General features: G+C 25.1%; 1 protein-coding gene across 1 annotated transcript; it reads left to right on the forward strand.

Moving 5' to 3' along the window:
- Window positions 1-14,200: 14,200 nt before the first annotated feature.
- Window positions 14,201-20,071, forward strand: LOC137814366 (uncharacterized). The gene is made up of 3 exons (XM_068617064.2): window positions 14,201-14,820; window positions 17,862-18,029; window positions 18,148-20,071. Exons 1-3 carry the CDS (start codon window positions 14,275-14,277, stop codon window positions 19,744-19,746), a joined length of 2,313 nt encoding a protein of 770 aa, XP_068473165.1. The 5' UTR covers window positions 14,201-14,274; the 3' UTR covers window positions 19,747-20,071.
- Window positions 20,072-22,024: the final 1,953 nt, after the last annotated feature.

Consider the following 22,024-nt stretch of genomic DNA (forward strand, 5'->3'; position numbering starts at 1 on the left):
TTTGATTAAAAAATGTATGATAAAATAACCATGTGCAAACATTATACCTATAATTCGGTAGTATGAAAAACACACGATATGAGATCTATAAACACCTATTTTAAAGCGTGGCTAGAAAATTGTAATATGCAAGCTATATGTGAATAGCAAAAGGAAGAAGAGGAAGGGGAGAAAAACAAGATTGTGAATAGAAAAAGATAACATACTATAATTTTTTCCATGTACAAATCTATAAAAAAAAAGGATTTGGATTTGGATAAAAGGCAAAAAAATCTATCCAATTATATTGTATATTATAACCTAAAGCATATTAGATGGGATTCGAAACAATATGTCTAGCAACTTGGTTGTCATAGTAGGCAAAAGTTTTGTATTTTACTTAAGAAGATGGATGGAAAACAATATTATGTTTCTTGAATTTCCATGAAATTAAGGGTGATCCCAAATAGATGCATTATCGGGTGATTAAACACCTTATGCTCGAAATCAAAATCACTAAAGGTCTTTAATTTAGTGGTATAACTAGAGGGAAAGAAAATGTCTAGCAAATGAGGGACCTTGATATATCTTAAACCATAATGAGTTGCACAATGATCATAAACAATTGTTGTTGACTGCATAAATTGGCTCAAGAATTGAACAATAGGTTGTATCCAACATGGGGTTTGTCAAATAAAACAAGTGTTTAAGGAGTCTTCGATATGAACTCGTTTCGTAGATGCAATTGTTATGCTCGTACATATGTTTGTATCTTGTGTTATGAAAGTATTGCAAGACGACAAGCATCCCAGAATAAGCAAGGATATCAACGGTGTATTTTCATTGACAAAGATGTATTCATTTGGTTGCATGTGCAAATTCCAAACCTAAGAAGAATTTGTCATTGTTGGTTGGGGTTTAGTCTTATTCTTTTTGTGTTTTGTCGCGCTATAGTCTATATTGTTGCATTGTATTTTTTCGTTTATTGGGTTTGGCTTTTTAGATTGAAGGGGAGTTTGCATTTTTTATTTTGTCGCTGCTAGTTACTCTCTTCTTTATCTCATTTTTCAAGTTGTGTGTTTGCCTTTTAGGATCACAAAGATCTTTAGTGTTGGATTGTGTTGAGTTTTGTTCCACCGCCGCTTGTAGAGGTACTTTGGTATCTACAACGAGTTGGGTTGATTCCTTTTTTGTTGTCTCCACTGATATGCATTTGGGTTGCTTCAATTTCGGATAAGTGTTTTACATTTTTTTACTTTTATTATTTGTTATATTAATAGCTAATATTGTTGATGATAATCTATATGTCTAAATATTTGTAATTTAATTTTAAATATGTTAGTTTTTAAGATTATTTTTTGTTATGTTTCAAATTTATAAATATTATTTAGATTAAGATAAATATATTAGATATTTCGAAAGTTTAGATTGAGAGAATTTATATTTTATTTTTTATAATATTTTTTTTATTGAACATATATATTTGAGATGAATATTGGAATTAAAATTATTTTTTTGATATTATATTTTTTTGATGATTTTTACTGTGCTTTGTTATTGTTACTCATACGTAGTATGTTTTTTAAAATTATAGGTTGAAAAAGTATATATTTTTCTAAAAAAACTGTTAGATAGTACATCGATTATAACTTTAACTAATGTAAAAATGAACATATTACATCAATTACAGAAAAAAAAAATTTTGATGTAATATATATTGCAGAAGTTGATAAATGAAACAAACAAGGACTATTACATTGGTTATAAAATAAATGTTAAATGTAAAGGACTTTCTAAACTATTAGTATCTACGTCAATGATGGAACCAATGTAATAAATCTCTTAAAATCGATGTAATTTTTTAACTTTCTCATATTTAGAAAACTTTAATTGGAGACTTTGTTTATGTACAACGAGTATAATACAAATTTTATAAGTTATTGATATTTTGTTAGTGGTTATTTTGTTAGTTGTTCTACTAATAAAGAGTAGAAGTTAAAAATTAAATTTTGGTTTTAATTATATCTTTTGGTTTTAATATAACACTTATTACTTAGTTTTAGACTTAGATCATATAAAAAAAAATCTAAGGATTATCATAGTTATTCAAGATTAAGAAACACACCCATTTAAATCCAACTTTAGTTCTTGGCGAAAAGGATCTCCTACTATCAAGAGATGGAAAGATATGGTGATTTTATAACATTTTAATGTGTCAAAAAGCAAAACATTTAAGAAAATGATTAATTTAGTTTCAAGTTATGGTTTAGGATTTAAGTCACCTCCGTACCATAAGATAGAGTAAAGTACTTGGAGGAAGAGGTTGAGTAGGAGAGTAGTACCCATTTGTTTTTCGAGTGTAGATTTACATGGTTATTGTGGAACCATTGTTCTGTATGGTTGAGGGTGCAGAATGCGTTTCACAACATCTCACTGTTAAACTTATCTCAGTTTATGTTGTGTAATGTGCATGCTTTGGTAAATGAGGTTTGAGGAGTGATTTTGATCGCAATAGTCAACGAGGGTTGGAAGCATAGAAAAAGAGTAATTTTTAAAGGGGATGTAGTGGATATATTGGAAGTTTTTGCATTGGTTCAATTAAAGGCTTGGATACGGGTCACATCTAAGTCACATTTTGCGTTTTTTTTCTTTTTCTTATTGGTGTTTTGACCATTTAGTTTGTATGAAGATGATCTCATAATGTAAGTTAAAGGTTGTGTTTATGTATAAGGATTAAAACACCTCTCAAATAGTTCATATTTAATTATTTTTTATTGCTTATAAAAAGAAATTGAAAAAAAAGGTAAAACAACTATATATGTTTTTGAAGGTTCATATCACTTCATGGAAGAAAATATAATATAATTAGTAATAGATGGATCGCGAGAAAAGGGACTATATTAATTTTCTTAGCTAAAAGTCTAAAAGGGAATTGTTTCTCTAAAATTTATTTATGCATTTGCTAGTTAAAAAACAATTGATAAAATTTATAAAATGTTGGATGACATTATTAAATAAATCGGCGTGAAGAACGTTGTCCGAATTGTAAGGAACAATTGAAATCATGTTTGGGTCTGTTATTCACACACCCAAAAAATCATGTCAAAATCGTGTTTACATGGCTAATTTCAGTAAAAAAACAAAAGATTCCCATGTATGAACTGATATCGTGATATGACAACTTTCTTTAAAACTAATATGTTACAAAACACGATTTTAAAGAGAGAAGGACTTGAAAGCATTGTGTTTTCAAATTCAACTTGTCCATTTTTATGATTTTTAAAAAAATTATTTATATTAATAAATTACAAACAAAATTACACTTATATGATGAAAAAACCGTCTAAAGTAAAACGGATAGCATAAACGTTGCAAACTAATTAAAATACCGTAAATAGGTAAAAAAAAATTTAAATTGATCAAAATTGTCTTTGAATTTTTATTTACTTTTTTTTCTCAATCTAATAGTTTGATTTATATTACATTTTAAAAATAAAGAATGGACTGAAATTGGAACAAATTACTTATTATATTTTAATATGATATCATATATTTAGTGTAATCCTTGTTCCCAAAACATAAAGACAAACCCAACCCATTGTCATTTTTGTTTTTTTTTTTCTTTCTCTTTTCCTCTTTGTTTATTCTTCAATTTTTCTCTCATACCTCATTTATTTATTTATTTCAAAATCTGATGACATCCTGCGTAACTGAGGAGTCAGATTACATTTTTATTCGATTAGATTATTAAACAAAGTAAGTTTATTTTTACTCTAAATTTTTTTTATTTTTTGTTTTACCCTATCATTTAGTCATTCATCTTAGTGGACCCAGTTGACTTTTCTCTTTAATTTCTCTTTTCATATCTCATCTATTTATTTCAAAATATGATCATATCCTACGGTAACTGAGGAGTTTGACTGCATTTTTATCCGATTAGATTATCAAAAATAGTAAGTTCATTTTTACTTTAAAGTTCTCTTATTTTTTGTTTTACTCTATGATTTAGTCATCAATCTTACTGGGACCAGTTGAGAAAAGTGTTTTTATCAATTTGATTAAGCTCATACTATACAAAAATTTGGTAATATTTGGATAACTTGCTCTAAAATCCTAAATTTTTTGGAGTGATTCCCTAGTTTGAGGTAGAAATTTCCATCAAAATAAGGAATTTTAGGTAAGGGAAACTAACTTTAATTTTTAATAGTGGAGGGGACGTGGTCCCAATATTCAATTTCTTTTGCATGGATGTTGTTTGTTTATATATTGTGTTGTTTGTGTATATATTATTTAAACTTGTAGAAATATTAGATTTTGATAGTTTGGAAGTTAAATATTGTTTTTAATGTTGGAAAGATTTTTGAATGTTATAAATTTTAAAATGTTATGTGATAGAATGATATGTATTATATATGAATGATGAAAATTGTATGAAATTGGATTTGTACATTTGGGATAATGTATGGACTGATGTTTGTTTGTGTATTAAGTATTGATGCCTATATGGTAACAAAAATCTTCAAGCTTCACTGATGATTCACATAGACTAAGATATTAGGCAGTGAGAAGCTGATGGAGGAGTTCATGCACATCGTGACATATGAGATGCACTACTTGAGGTGTATTGAACTTATCCTGATCATTTCTATTGGATTCGCTGCTAATCTTTTGATCAGATGTTAGTCTCTGGTAGGACTTACTTAATACGGGTCTTCTGGAAGACGAAGTGAGATTGAAATGAAATTCAATGATTGTGATTGAAAATAGATCAATGTGTATTCTATATGAATGATGAAATTGATATTGAAAATTTATATGACAACATTTAAAGAAATGTTTATAAATGATTAGTTTGATTGACTCTTTTTGCATGAATTAAATATGTTATGAAATTTCTTTTCATTAGCTTATTCTTGTTTTTCTTGTTGTGTTGTGAACTGCGATGACAGTACTACGTACACGAGTAGATGATCATACAGGTAGAGGAGAACCTTAAAGGCTTTAGAGTTTTTTTTGAGTTATGGATTTGTACATATTTATATTTCTATAAGTCTTAATCATATATTATGAATGTTTTGAAAAACTCTAAACTTGTATAGAAATATATAGAATGTGTATTGTGATAGTATATTATTTTCGGAATGTTACATTTAGAGTTAATAAGTAATTATTAATATATATATATATATATATATATATTGTATTTTAATTTTATTAACAGATTATTTATGAAACAGGTAATAAATTTGTATTATAATTATTAAATATAAAATGATATAATTTATTTATTAATATGAGAGAAGATTAAAGTTTTGAATTTAACAATAATTATGTAAAAAAAATCATAATTTTTTTAAATTTGCATTTAAAAATATTTAATTTTTCTAACTACAAAATTATATAATTTATTTATGAATCTAACAATAATTATGTAAAAAAAATCATAATATTTTTTAACTTTTCATTATAAAACATTTAATTTTATCTAATTTTTTAACAATTTTATGGTAATAAAAAAATATAAAAATCGATCTAAAACATAATGAAATTCGACTTCGATGTTTAATTCAAGTGGGCATTTAATGAAAAATCAAATCATACCTAACAGTGAACAAATTAATTTTATGTTTTACAAATTCTTAAAATATGAATATTTATATATTTACTTTTGATAGTGATTTTAAAACTTGTCTATATCCAACTTAATATATTGCAAAAAGAAATAAAAATAAGTATATTCATTAAAATGAATTAATATCGTTAAGTTTATTATAAATATAGGAGAATCTTAAAAACTTTTAAGTTTTTTTTTATAATAAATTTGTACCTATTTATATTTCTATAAGTTTTAATCATATATTAGGAATATTTCAAAAAAACTCTAAATTTATATAAAAATATATAATAATTAAATTATTTTCGGAATGTTACCTAGAGTTAATAAGTAATTATTAATACATATATATATATATATATTTATTGTATTTTATATTCTTTTTTTTATAGTATATTTGAATTTTATTAACAGAATATTTATGAAACAGGTAATAAATTTGTATTATAATTATTAACTATAAAAAATGATATAATTTATTTATTAATATGAGAGAAGATTAAAGTTTAGAATTTAAAAATAATTATGTAAAAAAAATCATAATTTTTTTAAATTTGCATTTAAAAATATTACTTTTTCTAACTACAAAATTATATAATTTATTTATTGACATGAGATAAAAGTTAAAGTTATGAATTTAACAATATGTATGTTAAAAAAATCATAATATTTTTTAACTTTTCATTATAAAACATTTAATTTTATCTAATTTTTTTAACATTTTTATGGTAATTTTTCAAAACATGTAATTATGTTTCAAACTTATTTTTGAATAAATTATAATTATATTAGTATATAAAAATTATATATAAAATTATTTGTCAAATATAAATTATTTTGAAATATATATACATATTAAAATTCACATTAAATTTCCTCTAATTTTTTTTCGAAATAAATTAATATGAAACTTAGTTGCAGACATAATTTCTACAAATTAACATGAAAGTTACGTATGAAATTAAAGTTGCATAAATGTTTCCCTTGTATTTAAAAATTTGGTGGAAAGTTTCCGTGCTGTCTTTTTCACATAAAATTTATTGTACTTTTTGTAGGATTTCAAATGTCTTACGAACTAAATTCAAATCTACAAGAAAGGTTTTTCATAAAAAAATCGTAATATGAAAAATTATAATAGTGATAGTTTGATTATTGCAATATGAAAAATTATAATAGTGATAATTTGTTTTTTTTTTCACGTGACATATTCAAGCCACAAAAGTGAAAATAATTTATTATTTTAAGGGATAGTTGATTATTTTTGGACATGCCTTATAATACATACATGAACATGTAATTATAAAAATAACAATTAAATATACGTAAAAAAATTATTAAATAAAAATTATTTTTTAGACCAAAATAATTAGTTACTAAAATTATTAAATACACTAATTAGACTATTTTATAAACTAAAAACTTATCAGTATTTAAATTAATTTATATTATTAATAATTTATAAAATAATTTATAAATTGATATCTAATTATTAGCTATCAAGATTTTAATTATTAATTACTTATATTTTATATTAGTCTCTGTTAATTTTTTAAGAGACTAATTTACAATTTAAAATATTAATAGTTAAAACGTTGATCATTAATTTAGAAATTATTTTATAATTTTTTATTAATAATAGAAACAATTTAAGATACCAATAATTTTGTTATCTTTAAATAATATTTAATTTAATTAATATAGTAATTAATTATTTTTTGTCTAATAATAAGTGTTATAAATATATATTTTTTCGTAATAATCAATTATGAAATTGATTTTAGACATTAGTGTATCTAATTGTGTGGGAAGGTTTCACATAGCAATGCTTGATAAATCAAGTGATAGTGATGACAAGTGAATGTATGAAACATTTATGTTGTTTTTTTTTATCAGCATGAAACATTTTTGTTGATGTCTACCTATACCTAATGTCCAAGATATTTAAAAATGGATTAGATTTCAATGACAACATCGTGATGAAGAATGACTTTTAAGGGGTGGATGAAAAATATCACATTGAGACCATTATTGTTTTTTACTTTTATTTAACAATTAAGATATTATTATTTCATTTCAAATTTTTGTTTATTTTTATTAATTAAATATAATATTTTATTATTGGAAAGAGTTGTAAATTGGATAAGAAAAAAAAAATGTGAATCTCAAAAAATAATTTTTGGAGATTTTATATATGGATACAATACTTTTTGCATATATTTTTAGCACTAATGCTTATAAGTTATAAGATGTACATTGTAACCCGAAACAAATTATCTCCACTTTATGGATAGACGAAATTTTAGTAGACGCATTATTGTATACGACGTTGTGTGAAAATCATAATAATGGGTATTTAGTGTTTGAATACTAAGATAAAAAAGATGTTCACATAACTAAAGAAACAATGTGTCGATAAATTGAAGTCTCAACTCATTCTTATTTGCTCTTCTGTAACATATTTAAGTTGTTTTTGTTTTATATTTTGAAAAGCATGAAGACAAACTTGTAAATATGTAAGAATAAATTATTTTTTAACAAAAAGAATATTCAAATATTTTTATTGTATATCACTTAATAAAATATTTTTTTTTATCTATTTCTTCATTATTTTCTTTGTATCACATTACCTATTACATTTAATATTTTCTTTATTTTTACTATTTCCCCCTATCTTTTCTACAATAGAAAAATAAGACATGAAAGAAAAAAACAACAACATATAAAACAAGAATAAAAAAATAAAACCTCTTTAATTCTCTTTTCACTTTACAAAGCTAATTTTAAAAATAACTTTATACTACTTAAATTTTTATGCAAATTCTAATAAAATTAAATTTAAAATATAAATTAATATTTTAAAAAAATTATGTTATTAATAATTATTGTTACTTGAAATATCAGCTGAGCTGAAATGTTAAGTAACATAGTGATTTTGTATAAAAAAATAAAAAAACTATGAGATTATTGGGCTCAATTCCCTATCTAGCATCATTTACACTTTTATTTCCCTATTTAGCACCCTTTTATTTTTTATTTCCCTATCTAACACCATTTCAAAAATAAATAAATAAATAATAAATTAATTTTATTTTATAATTTTAATTTTGAATACATTAAAAAATAAGTATTTTTAATGTTTAAAATAGTTAGAAATATAATTAATGAATAAATAAATGAGTTTTTACAAAATAAAAATAAAAAAGTAATAAATTAAAAATGTTTAGTTTAATTTTTTTTTTTAAGAATTAAGAAAATAAAAAATTAAACTCTACAACAACATAAAAGTTGAATCTATAAACATAAATTAGTATTTATTTTTATTATTATTGATGATGTAATCATGTAAATTTCAAGTAAAAAATATAAGACATAATTATAAAAAAATCAAAGTTAATTAGTATTAATTAATATTGAACTCACAAATAATATTGAAGTGTCTATCTACCCTAAATGCAAAATCCTAAAAACAAAACTAATGCAATTGCTACACTTAATGCTTAAATATGAGAAGAAGAAAAATGTAAAAATAAATAAATATAGAAAATAAAAATAACAACATTGCAAGAGATCTTTCATGTTACGAAATACTATTTGATGGAACTAAAAAATGAAGAGCATTGGCCTGCATACACTAGTCAAATACTATGCCCAAGGCCCGACATGAAAATAACCTCAAATGGGAAACCTAAGTCAAGTCGAATAAGGACTGATATTGATATAAGAGAACAACATGATCGAACAAAAAAATGTTCATATTGTTAAACACCAGGACACACAAAAAGAACATGTCCCAACATTATTGGATTGTGCTTTTCTCGTCCTTAATTATGTTTCATTTCGCATAAACTATTTAATGTACCATTGAAGAAAATATTAAATGAATGATTATCTTTCATTTATTTTTCTTTTTATGATCAACATCTACTTATTTAGTATCGTCTTATATCTCTTATCTTAATCTTTGTTTAGATTTTTTTTTATATCTTTGTATATTTATCTTATTTTGTTTTTCCTTTATTTTATATCTTATATGTTTTTAGTTATTATTTTTTTCTGTCATTGTTTATTTATTTTTGTTTTTTGTTTTTATTTTATTATTGTTGATTTTATTTTCTATACTTATTTATTTTTGCATTTTTTTCTTCTCATTTTTAAGCATTAAGTGTAACATTTGCATTAGTTTTTTTTTAGGATTTTGCATTTAGGGTAAACACTTCAATATTATTTGTGTGTCCACTATTAATTAATACTAATTGACTTTGGTTTTTTTATAATTATGTCCTGTATTTTTTACTTGAAATTAACATGATTACATCATCAATAATAATAATAAATATTAATTTATGTTTATAGATTCAACTTTTATGTTGTTGTAGGGTTTAATTTCTTATTTTCTTCATTCTTAAAAAAATAATTTTAAACTAAACATTTTTAATTTATTACTTTTTTATTTTATTTTGTAAAAACTCATTTCTTTATTCATTAATTATATTTATAACTATTTTAAACATTAAAAATACTTATTTTTTAATGCATTCAAAATTAAAATTATATAAAAAAAATTAATTAATTAATTATTTATTTTTGAAATGGTGCTAGATAGGGAAATAAAAAATAAAAGGGTGTTAGATAGAGAAATAAAAACAAAAGAGTGCTAGATAGGAAAATAAAAGCAAAATGGTGCTAGTTAGGGAAATAAAAGTGTAAATTGTGCTAGATAGGGAACTTAACTATATTATCTTTTAATAAAGTCTTATATATTGTATCATGTTCCTATCTTACACCTTAAAAATTCACATGCTTTTACAAATTTGCAAGTTCTTCACCTGACATTTTAATATTTGCGTATAAGATGTTTTTAGCAAACAAGACATTTCTTTATGCGTTGAAATATTATTTTTATTTAAAATATTTTTTGGTTTGGGTTAGATGTACTAATTTAAGTTTTTTATTACTCATATATTTTGCTTAACTAACATTTTATTTAATAGAAATCAATATCAAATGTTTGTAATCCATTAGTTGACTTGGAAATTGCAAAACAACTCAAAATTTTATTATTGTTGGTAGTAACATGGATATTTAATCATCAGCTTGCTTAACTAACATTTATTTGATATAATCGGATGTTGACTTTAAAATTGTAAAATAAGACGATATTTTTATCATATATTATTTATGAAATTCTATTTTATAAATCATCTCAAAATTTTATCATTATTGTAGAAGCATGATAATTAAGAAAAACACGTGAATAATATTTGGATCCTTTCTACATGATCTTATATAATATTCATGGAATCTGGTTAAGCCATAATGTAATGAATATACGTGGGCTTATCATACATATTCATGACGGTTGGATAGTTTATTTTTATAAATTTTTGAAGAATCTTTTGCTTGAAGAGTTAGAATATATGAGAATGAGTTTGATCATGCTTTATCTTTTAAAATTATTCAATACACTTATTTATCATTATTTATCAGTAGAATTCTTTAATAATTATTAACAAACATAATTTGTTTAATAAATTCATCAGTAATAGAATATTTTCTTGTAATAATATAGAGAAATTCATAATCATATTAATATAATTTAATATAATTGTGAATGATCTTATTGGTCTGGAAACTTAAAATATTAGACATAATAAACATTATTTTATGTGTCATTAAGAACATTGTTTATCTTTTTTTTATAACATCTTTAATTTTTTTTTTGTCTTTATTATTTATGATGGTAGCTAGAATAAGGGAGTCTCTTATGTCCACAAAAGATGACAAGTAAATATGACCCACCACAAAGAACATAATTTTGGTTAAAACTATGCAATTGTCTCATCTATTCCAAAGATCCTAAGGAACTATACGAGGATCAGTAAAGGGCACTACAGTTAAAAAAGAAGCACATTCGAATCATAATTTCATCTATTATTCTCTTTCAATAACAATAATGGCACCCATAATTCTGCATAAAACGGCTGTTTATTACCCTAAGGAAAATAACAAAGGATCATTTGCTTATATTTATCACATCTTTGAAAAATTCTCCACTCCCAATTGATTTAACATAAGCGTCACCCCTATTGCATTTTAACCATAGAACAAAGGGTAGATCATAAAGTATCTCTTTAAGTTGGAAGACTTTTTTGAGGTGCCCACCAATGAATTTTGCCATACACTTGCCAATTAAAAACAAAATTATAGTAAATACATTTCAAACATATTTACGAAGAAGAAGAAAAATATGAATAAAATTTTAAAAAATCACCAAACCATTATATATATAAAGTAAACAATACTTACCTATATATACTAATATTAATGAGTGCATGATATAATAAACTTTAGTTAATAAATTAATTTTTTTTTTAAATTAAAGATGAATTGATATTTATTACTTTTAAGTTTGATTTTATTAGTGTATATATTGTTAATTTAATATTAAAAATTGCAGAGTCATAATATCTAGAAGGTCAGATTTACAGAATTGGATAGAGCAATGGACAAAGATGTTATGTAATTATATTATGACAACATATTTTATAGCATATATTATACGTCACATCGTTAATTATATTAAATATTTAGTAGAATATTGATATATAAGTGTCAAATATCACATCGTAATACATAAATAATTATTTTAAATCTTTAAAAACGTAAATTTTACTTTAGGTCTAAATATATTTTTTACTTTATGTAAAATTAATAGATTTTGATTCTGGTTCCTAACTCTCTTTTTTATTTATTTTTATAAAATTTAAAATAATAACTTAATATTTATAAAATATGTGATTTTTAGTTTTAGCTTTTTTAATTTTTTCATTCATTTAAAATTTTAAATAATTATTTTTAATTTATTATATTAATACTAAGATAGATGAATAATATTTTCTCACAGATAGCAAGAGTTCTTTTGAATTGATTATATTATTTAATTACCATATTAGTATTTGTCACTTGGAACGATTGTTTAATTCTAAAAAATAAACAAGTAGTTAATTACTATCATATAATACTGAGACTAACCTAAAGTATATTTTTTAGTTTATGTAAAATTAATAGATTTTGATTCTAGTACTAACTTTTTTTTATATTTTTTATAAAACTTAAATAATTGTTCATATTTATGAAATATGTGATTTTTAGTTATTTTTTTAAGTTTTTATTAATTTAAAATTTAATAAATAAACATTAAATTTTATAATGTTAATATTAAGATAGATGAATAATATTTTCTCAGGGATATTAAGATTTTTTTGAATTAGTTATATTATTTACTATATTGTTATGTATCACCTGGAACGTATTGTTAATTTTTTTGTTAAATAAATGATTAGTTAGTTATTATCATATAATATTAAGAATAAAAGACAATAACTTTTAGTTTTAAAAGAAAAAAATAACTTCACTTATTAAAATAAAAATCATTCTTTTTCCACATACTAGAAATATATATATATATATATATATATATATATATATATATATATATATATATATTTCACTAGATATATATTTAACTCATTAATATTATCACGAAACTTCAAGTGGTTTACATTTAAAATTTAAAGTCAACTATATTTAATTTTTTAATTAATAGCTAAGATTACTTTACCTTTAAATCAAGTTATATAATCTAATCACTTAAAATAATCAAATAACAATCAATTTAGATAAAAAATAATTACTCTTTATATTTATTAAATTAAATACTATTTTATATATTAAAAATTATTAATATCTAAAATATTTTTTATTAGTAATAAAAATATATAACTTAATTTTTTATTGTTATCTAACATTAGCTATTAATTATTTTATATTATAAATTAGTTACTAATTTAATTAAATATTAATTTAAAACTTAAAATAGTTAGTGTAAAAAATCTTGATAGCTAATATTAGATGTCTATCTAAAAGTTAATTTATAAATTTCTATTAATAGAAAATTGTTTAGATATCAATGATTTTTTTATTGGTGTATAAATAGTTAATTTATAAATTTCTATTAATAGAAAATTGTTTAGATATCAATGATTTTTTTATTGGTGTATAAATAGTATCTAACTTAATGATTAATTATTTTTTATTTTTAACTTAATTAATTGTTATTTAATAATATGCTTGTTAAAATTTCTAGTCTTGAAAATGAGATGATATTATCTTTCATATTTTATATAAAAAAAAGTAAATTAAAGTGTTTTCATTAATTATAATAAATACAAACTTATTTAGAAGTGTATTTATTTTGTTAATTCTCTTAGTGTTTGAATACACAAATTTAAAAGGATAACTATTTCTATAACAAGTTTAAAATATTTGGTGACAAAATATATTGTTTGAATAAGTAATTTAAAAAAAAAATTAAAAAAAAAAATCAAGTTTCATTTAGAAGTAAAAGTTTAAATTATTTTGTATCTTCTAAAATTGTCTTATTTTTTTATTTTTCCTTCTGGGGTTAGTTTTAATTAGTGGTTCTCTTTCGGTCAAGTTCCATTGGTTGAATATGTTCTGATTAATGTTGACAAGGTTAGTGGCTAAGATTTTCTGTTGGATGATAGAGGCAAAGTGTTATTAAATAGGTGTAGAAGAAGGTGAAGAAATTCTTGTATTGCTATGTGAGAAACATCTTGAGTGAGTAAACTAGCTCTGAAGGAAGTGTTGGTTAATTAGGTATGTCAGAAACATCTTCAATCAGTAACACGAGATCAGAGGTGTGGAGAAGCCGTGTAAGGTCTGCACTACGAACCACCTTGGCATGCAGCATAGCAGGTTGCAGCTACCTTTATGGCCCTGCACCACTCCGACGCTACCTCACATTCCCAGCTTTCATATACTCAACAACGCTCCTCATAGTTTCAGATGGCACACTCGGTGATACGCTGAGAGGTTGCTGGCACGTGCTTTGCGCCAGCATTCAGGTCATGATACTTTCCCTGGTCAGTGTGCAGGTGATAGGACCCCAGAACTTCACCAGCCATGTGGCTGCACTCGCCATGGCAGCTTCTGCGTTTCTCGTTGCGTTGCCTGTTGAATCCACCCACTTGGTCACTAAGCAGATAGCGTTTGGACAGCTAGTGAATGTTTACGTTAGGACTTCCATTGATGGTGGAGAAGGATTCGCCACGCACACAATTCATGTGGTCTGCTGCACAGCCCTTGGAGCTGCGGCTTCTGTTCTCGCCATGTTGCTCCCTTGCCCTCGCCTCGCCTACTTTCAGGTATTAACAATTTTCTCTTACTTTCTTTACATACTGAAATTCAATGATCTTAGCTTGGTGATGTAGCTCATGCATTTCCACTACATACATGAATATACATTTAATAATGAACAATATATTTGTTATAAAATCAACGACGACTTCATAATCCTACTCAATTTCTTACCAATATGTTGCTGTTTCTAGTTTGGTTTTTATCAAACTAGCTCGTCATTCACTTCTCTTTTTCTCTCTTTTAACATCAAATGAAAATGTTTTTTTCTAAATCTTATATGCACTAATAAATATTAATATTTTAATCATTTATAATTTTTTTAATTTTAAAAATTATTTTAATATTTTACATTTTGTTTATATTTTTATTAATTTTTTTTTTTACAAATATTAATATTTTGTTAAATATAAGGTGTAACAAAGTGTAGAAATATCATCACCTCACTCAAATATAGTAAACAACCTATCATACCTTTTACACCCAATTATAATAATATAATAATATTTTAAATTAAAAATAAAATAAATATAATATAATAATATTGTTTGTGGTGTCAAGTATCACCACCCTTATGATAAATTTGTTTATGATATTTTTGGTGTTTTTAATGAGTCGTGTCTTATGAAGAAAAAAGTCACCATAAAATCTTAATTTAGTAGGGACAAAAAAGTACGAAAGGAGTTAAATATTTTAATTCACGGTCCACTTATTGTGTCCTGCTTAATCAATCTAGAACCCGTGTTTAATCAATCTAGAAACCGTGTGGGCCAGGGATTTAGTGGGCATAATCTCTAAAAAAAATAAATTATTTTTATTAAAATAGAACAATAATAATTATATTTTTGAGGTTTAGAGAAGATGATACTTAATTATTATAGTTTTTAGTAGTTTAAATAATAATTGTTTTTGTTTTTTTTATGAAAAATTTAACATATTTATTTGATCTAGATGTTAGTAACTTATTTAAATTTTATTGTTAATGATAGATTCATGTGTTGCTTTAAGATTTTGTTTATGTGCACTAGCTTTCAAGTATGAGGGACAAGTTAATAAAAAAATCATAATTTATTAATATTTAAAGTAAATTTTATTATTAATGAAATTTATAAATTAATTTTTAATTTGATATCTAATTAGCTACCAAGATTTTAAATACTTTTTAAAATTAATAGTTAAAACCTTGATAGTTAATTAGATACTAATTTAAAAATTAGTTTATAAATTTTATTAATAATAAAAACTACTTTAGATATTAATAATTTTTATAGTCTTTAAAATTTAATTTAATTAATATATTAACTAATTTTTTATTTTATTTTTAAAATTAGTTTTTATTTAGTGATTTTCTTAGAAATAATTTAGATAAATTAATAAATTTATTATTTTGACAATTCTTTTAGGAAAAAAATGTTAAAAATTATCTTTTTGAAAATACATGATAATGGAGTAATTTTTTAACATTAACTTATGGTATAGTTTAATATAATAAAAAGTTAAAATCAATTAACTAATTCATTCGAGGTTGAAAATATCTTGAAAGGAGGAATTAAGGTTCCTACCTGGACTCCTTGTTTTAGCATTGATTGATACTTCTATTAGCATACAGCATAAGTCAACAAAACTCAAAACTATATGAAAAGAAACTTATATACATTCCAAAAGGAAGGATTAAGGAATACTTTGGCACTGGCATTCACTTCTTTTTTAATTTCATCATTTAATCATTTAATTGTATGTCAAATTGTATATATGTGTTTAACTTTTATTGGGAGAGCGAAAGTTAGAAAATTTGGGACCTAATGGAATTTGCTAGTTAAAATAACTCCATTGCTAAAAAATAAAACTGTTTTATTGTATAATATATAATTTGTAAAATTATACCCTAATTTTAGTCTTTGTCACTTCTTTAAAGAATATAGACATATATAATAGATTCTTGATTGAACAAAAAAAAGGAATATGAAAACGATGAGAATGAGTATTTATAGGAGTTGGATTAGCACCCCAATAGTCAAATTCAGTAATAAATTAAACAAATCCCTGGACCAAACTTATCTTAAGAGATGATAATTCTCCAAAAATCTGGCATGTAAGATTGAACAATTACCCAACTTGAAAGTAAGAAGGGAAATGAAAGAACAGTGGACACAACACTCCCCCACACTATTAAAAAAGTTGACAATTCCACAGGAGCAATATGGGCCGTGTGATTGTTTCTACATGAAATTTATGGTTAGGGTAATAATACAGTTACAATCTTATTTTTTTATATAATTATATTATAATTTTTAATACTATTATTTTAATATATTTTTTTACATTATTTAATTATAAATTTATTTTTTATTATATATTTATATTTAAATACAAATCTGATGGTTGTCAAAAGTATTATTTTTCTCATGATTACTATTTTAACCCATCATAAAGGAAGAGAATAATGTATTTTTTTATGAAAATATACCTCCTTAACATATACAACTAAACAAATAAGAAACAAGTAAACTTTTGTTTTATATAACCTCCTTTTACCATTTTCATTTGTTTGTGACATATATATTGCACATTTTGTTTAAAACAATCTTAATACTACGTTAAAAAATTATTATTCTTTTGAAAATCATTATATTTTACTTAATTTCTTTTTAATTCTCATCAACATTGTCTCGCAACAAATTTGAAATAATTTATAAGGACAAATTTTCGAAAAGCTGTAGGATAGCCGAACAAAGTATCATGTGTCCGTGTTCAAATATGTTGCACTAACATATCGACAAATAAGAAGGAACAAAATGAACCAACCAGACAACACTAATGGTTGGAAGACAACTATATTAAAAGAAAAAAATTTGGAAGGTAAAGCATGTTAAAGAATTAACAATGTAAACCCACAAGTACTTTGTTGTGCATGTTATCCTACTGACAAATTATAGCATTTTATTCAAGAGGGTGTTCTGCTTTTGTTATAAAACTTCAATTTGTCATTGATTTCATGGATATTTGAGGACAGTAAATAAACACTAATTACAATTAACCTTACTTTCAGACGAGAAATTTGTGTAGACTATACAATGATAATATAAGTGAGAGGTTAAACTACAACATAAAGGTCATATGTGCCTCAAACAACTCAGCTGGTGTTGGTTACTTCAGTCAAGCTAAGTCTCTCTCTACTTCAGGAGTCAAGCTTCTTCAGAGTATTAGAAATAAACTGGTGAGTTAATGTAAATATATATAAATCATGGTATTTAGCCCTATCTTTGTGGCTTGAGGACCAAACAGTTAATTTCCTAGGAGCTAAATGTTTGGTTTTCATGTTTTTTATGAAACAGAATGCACTCGATTGGGAACAACTACAAACAAGAATTTTCAAATCTGATTGGATTGATCCAGAAGATAAACTACAATACTTCGAGTTACCGATAAGATCTATGGACATTGCTCTATCAACTTGTACTTTTCCTGTAAAGGTCATTGATGAGGATCTCCAAGGTATACTACTGAAATGCATAGGAGAATTCAACAAACAATTAGAACGACAATCCAAATTCTTTACTCCTTTTGATGCAACCACAACATCAGAGATGAGAAAAGATATTTTGACCAAAAATTTGTCAATGGCCTATAAAGATCTCCCAGCCTCGTTTTTCTTATACTGCATGCATCTACTCCTAGACGGCTCACCCATTATAAAGAAAATGGACCCCATGCTGAGAAAAACTTCGAAAAATGGTAACTTTCAGTGGGGCATCAACAATATTAGAGACATTGTGATGGATTTATTTCCCTCGAAAAGTAATTTGGTTTTTCCACTTAAGTCCTCTCTTTCATTAGGAGTTGCAGTGTTTTTGGGTTTGACATATAACAAGGAAAATGGATATTGGTCAGGACTCACAGTCGCTGTCTGCTTCGTGACTGGCCAACATTCAACCTTCTCACTTGCAAATGCACGAGGACAAGGAACTGCAATGGGGTCAATCTACGGGGTCCTTTGTTGCTTCATTTTTCAAAGATTTATGGATATAAGGTTCTCACTTCTTCTACCATGGGTATTTTTCTCTTCTTTTCTTATGTATAGTAGAATGTATGGTAAAGCTGGTGGGATTTCAGCAGTTACAGGAGCTTTATTAGTCATTGGTATAAACCACGATGAAGATCCAAGTAAATTTGCACTTGCTAGAATTGTTGAGGCCACAATTGGACTCCTTTGCTTCGTTGCTGTTGAGATAATTTTTAATCCTTTTAGAGCTTCAACTCTAGCAAAAGCTAAACTTGCTCAATGTTTGAGATCTCTTCAACATTGCATTGGCCATATTGCCATTATCATTCCTAATGAAAAAGATAAGTCATCTTTTAGCTATCAAGCTTCAAAAGAAGGGCATCTGAAGTTGAAATCTATGGTGAGTCAATTAGAAGAGGTCACAATGGAAGCTGAATTAGAGCCAAATTTTTGGTTCGTTCCATTTCATAATGCCTGCTACAAAAAGATGTTGAAATCACTATCAACAATGGCAGATCTCTTACTTTTTGTGGCACACTCAATGGAAAATATCAAGCTATTGTTGCAGGAAGATGAAACATTTTTTGTGGATCTCCATGATCGAGTTAATGAGAATGTGGTGAGTGTCAAGAACAAAGTTGGCGTCACATTGAATTGCATTGAAAAGATAACAAGGATAAAGTCTCATGGGGAACTTGAAAATGAATTAAGGAACATAAAACTTCCTGTCGATATTGATAAACAAGAATACCCCAGGAAAGATGCATTTTGGATATGGAATGGAGATGAAGAGGTCAATAACATTACATACTCTTTTGTCCACCATCTAGAGGAGATTGCTAATAAGATCTGCACCAACACAAATGAGGAGATGCTTAAATGTCAAATGCTTTTTCATTATGGTTGTTTGGGATTTTGTACCAGTAGTTGATAAGAGAAACAATAAAGATTCACAATGAAGTAAAAGAGCTACATATGTGGGAGAATCCCTCAAGTCAAACAAACTTCAAAGAAGTTTTTCTAAAAAACTCAAGCTCAGTGCTCACAGAAAATCAAGCAGTATGACAAAAGGTGATTATTAGTTTTATCTTTGTTCTTATCTCAGTTAGTATTAACCTTATCTCTATTATTAATTAAAATAAATATTATTATACAAAATTTGTCTTTTATTATTGAATTATGTATATAACTTGTAACAAATGCTATAATATGTGAGTAAATAATAATATTTGAAATAATAATTCTTTTCTTCTAAATATCTTTTGTTTCTTTCTCTGTCTTTGAATAAATTATGCCATGAATTTTACATGGTATTAGAGCTCTTCAAAGCTCAGTTGTGCACTTTTATTGTCTTTCCTTAATACTAGCGTCATTTATATTATTCCATGACTTTGACCAATTCTTTAATCCTAGACGAATCACTCAATCCCCATAATCCAATAGTGAAATCAGTAAATCAGTGTTTAGAATCTATTTGCAAGTAATAAAAATTAACAATAACAATAAAAAAAAATGGGTTGAGATAGTTGCGCATAAAATATAAAAGAGATTAAAACAAAAATAAAAAGGGGTTGATCCTCAAGTTCTTCTACCATTGAATTCTTCACATGTTCTTTAAAGATTAATCATTTCTCAATCCTCCAACAGAGCTAAACCAAATTGAACATTGCCAATCTTATTCAACTGAACTCACCGCTAAAACATGCGTGTCTATTGGTTGAATCAATACCTACTTTGTTCCATGCGTATACTCCATGGGAGTGCTTATCTTCTCTCTCTTGAATCATGCACCTAAGAAATTAATTAGAAAATTACGAACTAACTAAGAAATCAAAGTTTAGGATAAGGAAGACTCTTAATCATGCATTCAAGTACAACCTCTCACAAAAACCAGTTTTCCAGGAGATTAGAATATTAAAACAACTGCTATAGAGAATTTAAAAAATGAAACTTTTATTGATCAAAACCTCAAAACTCAATGGGAAATTACAAAGGAAACGACCAAAAAGGTTTAGCCTTCCATGCGGAGGCAAAACAAAATAATTACAAAGAAGAAAAGAAACTAATAAAACCATATGAAGCTCCCCCTTTCTCCTTGATGCTTGGGTCCATTTATAGGCTTTTCTGCTCCAAGGATCTCGGGAAAACATTGTAGCTTAGATTTTGTTAATGTTTCCAACTTTCCATAATTATTTTATTTTGCATAATATTTGCTTCCAAATTCATTTTATGAGATATTGTAGCTTTTATTTCCTCATTCTTCTCCTCAAATTTTGTTTTTTGTTTGTTTTTGATTCAAAGAAGCAACTTGAATATTGTACATATTCTTACATTTAGTGAATGCTAAGATTAGGATTTTAAGTAACTATTTCTTATGGGTTCGATATTCTTCCTTAGGAATAATTTATTACTTTTGATGACTCGGTACACTTCTTGTAAAATAGTTATCAACCATTCCCTCAATTAACAAAGTTTTCTCATACGTTACTCAATCAGAAAAATAATTCAATAGAACAACTAGTACAAATGATCTTAACTTGGTTAATGCATTTGATGCTTGTTATTTGTGAAATCTTTGTAGTTATTATGGAAAGAATGAACAAACTGTTGAAGATTGTTCAAAAAAATGGTTATTCAAACAATTTCTCATCAAATAAAGGGACATGGGGTAAAACTTCTCATGATAATAATAGAGGTTGACATGGTGACAAAAGCAAGATGGTATGCAATTGTTGTGGAATCACAACCACAATGAGGTGGAATACTCCAAGAAATATGTATATCCATTTGGGCATCATTTGTACAAGGCACATGATGCTAACACTAACAACATAACTATAAAAACAATAATGACAGTCACAACTCAGGAAACACAAAATTCATAATTGAAATTAACTTCACAACAATATCAAACTCTAATTAATTTATTGTAGCAGACATCCACTGCAAGATCTTCTTCATCTACACAAAGTACTCATATTAAAAAACTTGGTTTTATTCCTAAAATTGATTTTGTTGGAAGTCTTTTACCTTTTGTTTGCACCATAAACAATCATCCTAATCGCAATACTTGCCTTCTTAACTCATGATTTTTCTGACCATATTGCATCTTCTCTTGACTTATATAGTGAATATAGACAAATTATACCCATAATTTATAGTCTTCCCAATAGAGAACAGTTGATTGCTAAATATTATAGTATCATACA

Source organism: Phaseolus vulgaris, chromosome 1 (genome assembly GCF_051622355.1).
Source record: "Phaseolus vulgaris cultivar YP4 chromosome 1, ASM5162235v1, whole genome shotgun sequence".
NCBI lineage: Eukaryota > Viridiplantae > Streptophyta > Magnoliopsida > Fabales > Fabaceae > Phaseolus > Phaseolus vulgaris.